Below are 10,909 nucleotides of genomic sequence, written 5' to 3' on the forward strand. Positions count from 1 at the left end.
AATTTAAACAATCTTGGTAGAGAACCACTAGATGATGCTACATACAAAATATCAAAGCCCTAGGCCCTGTTGTTTTGGACAAGGAGATTTTCAAAAGTTTTCTCTATATAAGTCTATATAAACCATGTGACCACCAGGGCGGAGCCATATTTGACACTAGAGGAAACATTTGAACAATCTTGGTAAAGGACTACTATACGATGCTACATACCAAATATCAAAGCCCTAAGCCATGTGGTTTTGTACAAAAATATTTTCAAAGTTTTCTTTATAGAAGTCTATATAAACCATGTGACCGCCAGGGCGGGGCCATATTTGACCCTAGGAGATAATTTAAACAATCTTGGTAGAGGACTACTAGATGATGCTACATACAAAATATCAAAGCCCTAGGCCCTGTTGTTTTGGACAAGGAGATTTTCAAAGGTTTTCGCTATATATGTCTTTAATATGAAATAAGGCACTGCCTCAATCGGGAATCGATCAGACTTCAACTCATCCCTTTAACATTTAAAAAAAAACTGTCTACTAGGGTGTTTAATAACAGGCAAATTGTTAAGCAGCACAATGACAGACTTAAGGTGATCACAACAGCTCACACTGTGCTCAGGTGAGCTAAAAATCATACATACTTAAATTAATAGATTGCAACTCACTGTTAACAAGCCTTAACAGACAAACAATCTATTTGCACCACGGCAGGTTAAGAGCTCAGTCTAGGGAGACATATTAGCCTTCTTGTGCAGGCTTGGTTTTTTCTATCTGTGTTAATTGTAATTCTGAGATTACTCGTAAAACAAATCCTAATTTTGTTTTTATATACACATCACAAAGACTTGCATTACACTTTATTTATTGAATAAACTGTTCACATGTTTAAGTTTTATCTGTATACACATTTATAATGATCACAGATCACCATAACTTGTTTTATCCATACATGAAATATAGCTGAAACTGTGAATGAATCTAGCCGGTTTTATTGTTCTTGAAGATATTTTGCAAGTTTGTATCAAATTAAACCATAAATGAAGTCTCTATCTGGCTGCAAAAGCCAAAATAGCAAATTTTGGCCCTTTAAGGGGCCATAACTCTGCAACCCATGAAGGGATCTGGCCAGTTTTCGAAAGGAATCGAGACATTATGCCAATACAAGTTGTGTGCAAGTTTGAATAAAGTTGATTGCAAAATGTGGTCTCTATCGTGTTCACAAGCCAAAAATGGCAAATTTTGGCCCTTTAAGGGGCCATAACTTTGGAACCCATGATGGGATCCGGCCAATTTTGAAAGGAACTGAGATATTATGCCTGTACAAGTTGTGTGCAAGTTTGATTAAAATCAAATACACAATGTGGTCTCTATCGTGTTCACAAGGAAATTGTGGACAGACGGATGAAGAGCGATCACAAAAGCTCACCCTGTCACTATGTGACAGATGAGCTAAAAAGGGGCATAATTCTGTCAAAATTCATATTAGAGATATAGAGATTGTTTCTCCTGGTGTAGACTTTGATAGAAAACAATAATTGTTTTAAGTTTCAAGTCAAAAGCTTTAATAGTAACAGAGATATTTGACTTTATCAAAAACTTTAATAAAAAAATTCTAAAAAAAGGGGCATAAATCAAAATAAAAAAATTCAAATCAGAGTTATGGGGCTTATTTCTCCTGGTGTAGACTTTGATAGAAAACTAGAATGTGTCTGTAGGACACAGGGTGTGCCCCCCTCTGGTACATTTGTCACAAATAAGGTGAAATAATTCAAATGTTTGCAGTCTTAATGGGGTATAGCCTCAAAAAAAAGTATGAGAAGGATTCATTATTCTATACCATATACTTTTTGAGCTATGAGCATCAGAAACAAAAAATCCACTATTTTGGCTATTTCATGGGCCATAACTCTGTAATAAATGCTAAAATTCTCAAGAAGAATGCCAAGTGTGCAAGGTCATATTATGATAAAGACTCAAACAAGGTTTCATGAATTTACATTAAATATTTTGTGAGTGAGGCACATAATTAAGTGAAAATGTGCATTTTTTGACTATATCAGGGGCCATAACTCTAAAAATAGGGGGCGGACTCAGATGAAAAATGTAAGTGCTCAAGTTCATATCATGATAAAGACTCATGCAAGGTTTCATCAGTTTATATCAAATACTTTCTGAGCTAGGTGTCAAGTTTTGGGTTAACTATAATGGTGACAATATCTGAGGTATCTTCCAAGCAGTATACACGATGAAGGTTTCCTAGATATACTTGACTTGCTGTACCCCTAGACTTGCTTCGCTTCTTAGACTTGCTTCGTTTCTTAGACTTGCTCCTCTAATTTAAATTGCTCCTCTCACTGAACTTGCTGCGCAACCTGGACTTGCTGCACTTGGAAGACTTACTCCTCCGAACTGGACTTGCTCCTGTTACTGGACTTGCTGCGCAACCTGGACTTGCTGCACTTGGAAGACTTACTCTTCCGAATTGGACTTGCTCCTCTTACTGGACTTGCTGCGCAACCTGGACTTGCTGCACTTGGAAGACTTACTCTTCCAAATTGGACTTGCTCCTTTTACTGGACTTGCTGCGCAACCTGGACTTGCTGCACTTGGAAGACTTACTCTTCCGAACTGGACTTGCTCCTTTTACTGGACTTGCTGCGCAACCTGGACTTGCTGCACTTGGAAGACTTACTCTTCCGAATTGGACTTGCTCCTTTTACTGGACTTGCTGCGCAACCTGGACTTGCTGCACTTGGAAGACTTACTCTTCCAAATTGGACTTGCTCCTTTTACTGGACTTGCTGCGCAACCTGGACTTGCTGCACTTGGAAGACTTACTCTTCCGAATTTGACTTGCTGCGCAACCGGGACTTGCTGCGCTTTGGAGACGTACTCCTCTAACTGAAACTCTTAAGTTTCGTTAGTGACAATACTGGAGGTTTCTTTCTAAACCTTATTTTTTTCTCTCTTTTTTTCATTTCTATTCCATTTCAAGTATAAATACAAAACGCGCGAACCGGATAGATAGACGCCATTGTGACGTCACGCGAACAAAAATAACATACACAAAATGGCGGCAAATTGTGTTTGTTTTATACAAATAAATTGATATTTTTGACAACAGCCCCCTTCTAAAGAAATATTCCATATTTCAAAATCATGGCAAAAATATCTGATTTATTCTGTCTGCATATCCTCTGTTGATATTGTAATGTGGGGACTGTCTTCATCATCTTCATCTTGTCTGCTCAGATAATCTGCAAAGATGTTGTCTGATCCTTTTATTGCCTCAATCCGGAATTTATATGACTGCAAAAATAATGCCCATCTCACTAATCTTCCATTATCTGGTGTGGATTTCTGGATATATGCTAAAGAATTGTGGTCTGTTTGTATGACGAATTCCTTCCCATAAAGATACTTCTGGAACTTTTTTATTCCGAATACTATGGCAAGGCACTCTCTTTCTCCAACTGAGTAGTTCTTCTCACGATCGAGCAGCTTCTTGCTGGCAAAGGCAACTGGAAATAAACCCTCTTCATACTGCTGCAGTAATGCTGCTCCGATCCCGGTACTTGAACCATCACACTGTAAAATGAATTGTTTAGAAAAATCTGGTAGTCGAAGAATAGGCGATCTGGTGAGTTGATCCTTCAAGGTATTAAAAGCACTATCCTGACTTGCTTCCCATTTGACATAATTCGGCTGTCCCTTTTTCGTCAAGTCTGTTAGAGGTGCTGCTATTTCGGCAAATGAAGGTATGAATTTTCTGTAATAGCCCGCTAATCCTAAAAATGCCCTAACTTGTCTTTTGGTTTTTGGAACTGCTGCTTGCCTTATGCGATTAAGTTCTCCTCTTCCATCTGAACTATTCCATTTCCAACCATATGTCCTGTAAATCCAATGTTGCCAAACCCAATAAAACATTTTGATGGTTTAACTGTAAGACATGCTTCTTTAAGTCTTTGGAGGAGGTCTCGTAGCATAACAAGATGATCATTCCAAGTTGCAGTATGTCCTATCATATCGTCGATATAATTATCAACGTTGTTACATCCTGCTAGCAGCTTCCTCATCATACGATTGAAGGTCGCCCCAGAGTTGACCATTCCAAATGGCATTTTCTTAAACTGGTAACTCCCTCTGTCTGTAGAAAATGCTGTCATTCTTCGGCAACTTTCAGCGACTGGAATCTGCCAGTAACCTTTACATAAGTCGATCTTTGTAAAAAAACTTATCATCTTTCAGTCTTGCCAGAATATCATCCACACTAGCCATAGGTTCGGTATCAAACTTGGTCACAGAATTAAGGCGTCGAAAGTCAATGCAGAATCTATTGCTTCCGTCTTTCTTCTTTACAATTACAATAGGTGCATTGTACTCGGATACAGATTGTTCTATAACATCAGCTTCCAGCATCTTCTTAATTTCATCTTCCACATCTTGACGCTTAGCGTATGGTATTGGGTACTGCTTCACTCGGATAGGTTTCTGGTCAATCAGTTCGACGTGGTGCTGTATGAGAGGAGTTGTTCCTGGTTGTTCGGAGAACACCTCACTAAATTCTTGAAGAAGATCTAAGACTTGCTTTCTCTGTTCCTGAGTAAGTCTTTCACAGATCTTGACATCACAAAATGTTTCACCACTTGTGTATCCTGGAAACTCTAGAAGACTTTCATCATCTACCGCTCCACCTTGAATATGATTGTCATCTTCTATAATTGCCACACTTGCTGCAATCGTGTCTTTGCGTTCTTCATACTTCTTTAGCAAATTGATGTGATATGTTCTCGTTCTATCACCAACATTTATTCTATAGTCAACTCCGTTGATAGCCTCAACAACTTCATATGGTCCTTTCCATTGTAGCATCATCTTATTCTTATCTGTCGGAAGCAGGAGTAGTACTTTGTCGCCAAGTTTTAATACTCGTTTGCGAGCTTTCTTATCGTAATGATGTTTGTATGTCTTCTGAGCTCTATTTAGACTTTCTCTTGCTATCTTGCACGTTTCTTCCAACCGCTGCTTTAAATCAAATACATATTGATATGTGTTCTGTGTCTCAGGATTTTCTTTCGCTGTCCATATTTCTTTCAACACTTGCATTGGTCCCCGCACTGTTCTTCCATATAAAAGTTCAAAGGGTGAGAATCCTGTACTTGATTGTGGTACTTCTCTATAGGCAAATAATACTGCCGAAAGGTATCTATCCCAATCTTTGGGTCTTTCTTGGCACATCTTCTTTAACATGCTCTTCAGGACTCCATTCATACGCTCACAAAATCCATTGCACTTCGGGTTGTATGGTGTGGCGAAGAGTTGCTTCACTGATATTAGACGACTTACTTCTTTCATCAGGTCAGATGTAAATTGGCTGCCTCTGTCACTTAAAACTTCACTTGGGAGACCTACTCTCGAAAAGATGTCAAGAAGTGCTTCTGCTACTCTTTCTGTGTCAATTCTTGGTAATGCTACCGCTTCTGGGTATCGCGTGGCATAATCCACCACTGTTAATATATATCTGTTTCCACTGTCTGACACTGGTGCAATAGGTCCTATTAAATCTATGGCTATTCTGTGGAAGGGTTCTTCAATCACTGGCATGTCTCCTAAAGGAACCTTCTTAACTCGGCCCTTCGGAATGGTCTTTTGGCATTTGTCACAAGATCGGCAAAATCGTCCAACTTCACTTGAAATCCCAGGCCAATAGAAACTTGACGTGATCCTGTCCTCTGTTTTCTTCGCTGAAAGATGTCCTCCAACGATCGATTCGTGAGCAAGTTCCATCACTCTTTTGCGTTTGCTTGCTGGTACGACAATCTGTTTGATCTCGTAGTCATACGCCCCTTTCGTCTGAAGATAAACTCTATACAGCACTCCATTTCTTATTGCAAATTTGTATTTTGCACCACCCTTGGTTTCGAGCATGTCTTCTGTCTTTGCTAAATCCCACAGCTTTTGCAATGCTTTATCTTCCTTCTGTGATGTCTTTAATGTCTCCACATTAGCTTCTGTTTCACAGGAGGGCTTCGGCACATTCAGTGCTTTCGTTGGTAGCTCTGCTTTTCTACTCAGTGATCTTGTCATAACCGCAGCTACTGATGTATCAGCAATCTTCTTTTTCCATTCAGGATCAGGTCTATCAAGTACACCAGGAACATTCCCAATGATTAAGTCACAAATCAACGACTTTGGTACCATTGCCTCAATTTCTCCAATGTAATACGGAGTATCAACCCATATCTTCGCCATAGGTACAACTTTGGCGTCCCCATCTATTGTGATAATCACTATTTCTTTGCCTAGAAATTGCTCTTCTTTGACTAAGTCTCTTCTTACAGCAGCGGATTCGCATCCAGTGTCCCTTAACACTTTCACTTCTTCTGTTCCTACGAATCCTCTCTGTACCTCCAAGTTCCTCTCCCCTTTTAAGCTATCAATGGTACAAACTCCTGCAAGTATTGGGACTGACTCCCCACTTGCCAACTTCAATTTTCCGTCTTCAGTATTGTTTTTCAATGGACTGTTTTTTACATCCGTTTGAACACACACTGCTGCTAACTTCTGGTCATTCTTTGCTGGAGCTGATCTCATCTGCTTACAATCTCTGGCTAAGTGTCCTGCTTTATTACAGATAAAGCAACTCTTTGGAGTGTTACTCCTGCTGTTTTGTCTACAGTCACGCGCTAAATGACCTGCTTTATTACATATAAAGCAGGTTTTCCGCAACCCATTCTTCTCTTCTGTCTTTCGACTGGACTGCTCATGACTGGTGGAGTTGTGCTTCTTTTGAGGCGCAACACTCTTCGACAATATTGAAGGTGTCCCCTTATGTGCTTCGATGTACTGCTCTGCAAGACGTGTTATCTCGTCCATCGACTTTGGTGTTCTCTCTTTCAGAAACACCGCTAATTCGGCTGAACAACCTTCAATAAACTGCTCTCTTATCATTAAATCACATAAGGATTCATACGTCTTTTCTATTCCAGCCAGTTCAGTCCAACGACTGAAGTATCTCTTTATTCTTGACACAAATTGAAAGACCGACTCTCCTTGGTCTGGTTTACTTTGTCGAAATTTAGATCTGAATCCCTCTTCAGTCAACTGATACCTCCTTAGGATCGCTTTCTTGAGAGAATCGTAATTACAGGCCTCTTCTTGTGGCATGCTTGTGTACACCTCCAGTCCCATTCCTGTTAAAAGTGAGCTAAGACTTATGGCCCAGCTCTCCTCTTCCCACTTTTGACTTTGAGCATATCTCTCAAACCTTTCCAGATATGCGTCAATGTTATCGTGCTCTTCATCAAACTTTGGAATCTTAGGTCTGTACGCCTTACAAGTATCAGTACTGTCTACTCTGTTGACCCTCAAACGCTCAATCTCTAAGTCTCTCTCCTTCATTTGCAGTTCAAAGTTCATCTCCATCTGTCTCCTTTCTTCATCACGTCGTTGGGCTCTCTCTTCCCTTGCTATACATTCCTCTTCCTTATCTTTGATGAAAAGGATCAAGTCTCCACCGGACAATCCAAGTCTCTCGCCAAGTCTCAACCATTCATCGTAATACATCATGCTTGTTATGATAGCTGCAATATTATTATAGTAAATCCCGGACGAGCCCCCAATTTGTCAAGTTTTGGGTTAACTATAATGGTGACAATATCTGAGGTATCTTCCAAGCAGTATACACGATGAAGGTTTCCTAGATATACTTGACTTGCTGTACCCCTAGACTTGCTTCGCTTCTTAGACTTGCTTCGTTTCTTAGACTTGCTCCTCTAATTTAAATTGCTCCTCTCACTGAACTTGCTGCGCAACCTGGACTTGCTGCACTTGGAAGACTTACTCCTCCGAACTGGACTTGCTCCTGTTACTGGACTTGCTGCGCAACCTGGACTTGCTGCACTTGGAAGACTTACTCTTCCGAATTGGACTTGCTCCTCTTACTGGACTTGCTGCGCAACCTGGACTTGCTGCACTTGGAAGACTTACTCTTCCAAATTGGACTTGCTCCTTTTACTGGACTTGCTGCGCAACCTGGACTTGCTGCACTTGGAAGACTTACTCTTCCGAACTGGACTTGCTCCTTTTACTGGACTTGCTGCGCAACCTGGACTTGCTGCACTTGGAAGACTTACTCTTCCGAATTGGACTTGCTCCTTTTACTGGACTTGCTGCGCAACCTGGACTTGCTGCACTTGGAAGACTTACTCTTCCGAATTGGACTTGCTCCTTTTACTGGACTTGCTGCGCAACCTGGACTTGCTGCACTTGGAAGACTTCCTCTTCCAAATTGGACTTGCTCCTTTTACTGGACTTGCTGCGCAACCTGGACTTGCTGCACTTGGAAGACTTACTCTTCCGAATTTGACTTGCTGCGCAACCGGGACTTGCTGCGCTTTGGAGACGTACTCCTCTAACTGAAACTCTTAAGTTTCGTTAGTGACAATACTGGAGGTTTCTTTCTAAACCTTATTTTTTTCTCTCTTTTTTTTATTTCTATTCCATTTCAAGTATAAATACAAAACGCGCGAACCGGATAGATAGACGCCATTGTGACGTCACGCGAACAAAAATAACATACACAAAATGGCGGCAAATTGTGTTTGTTTTATACAAATAAATTGATATTTTTGACACTAGGGGTGTCACAAGGTGAAAATGTACATTTTGACTATTTCAGGGGCCATAACTCTAGAAATAGGGCATTGACCCATATTAAAAATAGGAGGTGCGCAAGTCCATATCATGATTAAGACTCGTGCAAGGTTTCATGAATCTATATCAAATACTTTTTGAGCTAGGCATGTCACAAGGTGAGAATGTGCATTTTTGACTATTTAAGGGGCCATAACTCTAAAAATAGGGGGCAGAGCCAAATGAAAAATAGTAGGTGCGCAAGTTCATATCATGATAAAGACTCATGCAAGGTTTCATCAATTTTTCATCATATTTTTGACTATTTAAGGGGCCATAACTCTAAAAATAGAAGGCGGAGCCAGACAAAAAATAGAAGGTGCGCAAGTTCATATCATGATAAAGACTCATGCAAGGTTTCATCAATTTATATCAAATACTTTTTGAGCTAGGCATGTCACAAGGTGAAAATGTGCATTTTTGACTTTTTCTGGGGCCATAACTCTAAAATTAGGGGGCGGAGCCAGACGAAAAATAGAAGGTGCGCAAGTTCATATCATGATAAAGACTCATGCAAGGTTTCATCAATTTATATCAAATACTTTCTGAGCTAGGGGTGTCACAAGGTGAAAATGTACATTTTGACTATTTCAGGGGCCATAACTCTAGAAATAGGGCGTTGACCCATATTAAAAATAGGAGATGCGCAAGTTCATATCATGATTAAGACTCGTGCAAGGTTTCATGAATCTATATCAAATACTTTTTGAGCTAGGCGTGTCACAAGGTGAAAATGTGCATTTTTGACTATTTAAGGGGCCATAACTCTTAAAATAGGGGGCAGAGCCAAATGAACAAGATCTGTCCGTAAGACAGCCAAGCTCGACTATTCAAAATATTGTCCCAGAAGCAGGAAAATATTACCCAAAAAGGTTAAATATCAAAAGAGTTTTAAGTTCAAAAGGGGGAATAATTTGACCAAAATGCATATCAGTTATGGGACTTGCTGCTATCAACTAGTTTTATAACCCCGAAGGCACATGTGAAGTTTCAATTCAATATCTGTATTAGCTTTGGAGATAGAAACTTGCATGTAAAACTTTAACCAGAATTTTCGAAGTCCAAAAGGGGGCATAATTTGCCCAAAATACATGCCAGAGTTATGGGACTTGATCCATTGAGGTTAGTCATTGATCTAGAAAAAGAAAAAATAAGTTTCAAATCTATATGCCTTTTAGAAATAGCTGTATGTACTTGCACGCAAAACTTTAACCAGAATTTTCTAAGTCCAAAAGGGGACATAATTTGGCCAAAATGAAAGTCAGAGTTATGGGACTTGCTGCTATCAACTAGTTTTATAACCCCGAAGACACATGTGAAGTTTCAAATCAATATCTGCATTAGTTTTGGAGATAGTAACTTGCATGTAAAACTTTAACCAAAATTTTCTAAGTCCAAAAGGGGGCATAATTTGCTCAAAATACATGTCAGAGTTATGGGACTTGACCCAGAGAGGTTGGTAATTGACCTAGAAAAAGAAAAAATAAGTTTCAAAGCTATATGCCTTTAATTGATGGCTGTATGTACTTGCATGCAAAAACTTAACCAAGGTGTGACGCCGACGCCAGGGTGAGAGAATAGCTAGACTATTCTTCGAATAGTCGAGCTAAAAATAGTAGGTGCGCAAGTTCATATCATGATAAAGACTCATGCAAGGTTTCATCAATTTATATCAAATACTTTTTGAGCTAGGCATGTCACAAGGTTAAAATGTGCATTTTTGACTTTTTCTGGGGCCATAACTCTAAAATTAGGGGGCGGAGCCAGACGAAAAATAGAAGGTGCGCAAGTTCATATCATGATAAAGACTCATGCAAGGTTTCATCAATAAATATCAATTACTTTTAGAAATAGCTGTATGTACTTGCACGCAAAACTTTAACCAGAATTTTCTAAGTCCAAAAGGGGACATAATTTGGCCAAAATGAAAGTCAGAGTTATGGGACTTGCTGCTATCAACTAGTTTTATAACCCCGAAGACACATGTGAAGTTTCAAATCAATATCTGCATTAGTTTTGGAGATAGTAACTTGCATGTAAAACTTTAACCAAAATTTTCTAAGTCCAAAAGGGGGCATAATTTGCTCAAAATACATGTCAGAGTTATGGGACTTGACCCAGAGAGGTTGGTAATTGACCTAGAAAAAGAAAAAATAAGTTTCAAAGCTATATGCCTTTAATTGATGGCTGTATGTACTTGCATGCAAAAACTTAACCAAGGTGT

At 39.5% G+C, this 10,909-nt stretch overlaps 1 protein-coding gene across 1 annotated transcript; it reads right to left on the reverse strand.

Annotated features, from left to right (window-relative positions):
* Window positions 1–4,197: 4,197 nt before the first annotated feature.
* LOC123526919 (uncharacterized) lies at window positions 4,198–7,557 on the reverse strand. The gene has a single exon (XM_045306170.2). The coding sequence runs from the start codon at window positions 7,555–7,557 to the stop codon at window positions 4,198–4,200; it is 3,360 nt and encodes a 1,119-aa protein (XP_045162105.2).
* Between the last annotated feature and the right edge of the window lie 3,352 nt (window positions 7,558–10,909).

This window comes from Mercenaria mercenaria, chromosome 4 (assembly GCF_021730395.1).
Source record: "Mercenaria mercenaria strain notata chromosome 4, MADL_Memer_1, whole genome shotgun sequence".
In the NCBI taxonomy this organism is placed as follows: Eukaryota; Metazoa; Mollusca; class Bivalvia; order Venerida; family Veneridae; genus Mercenaria; species Mercenaria mercenaria.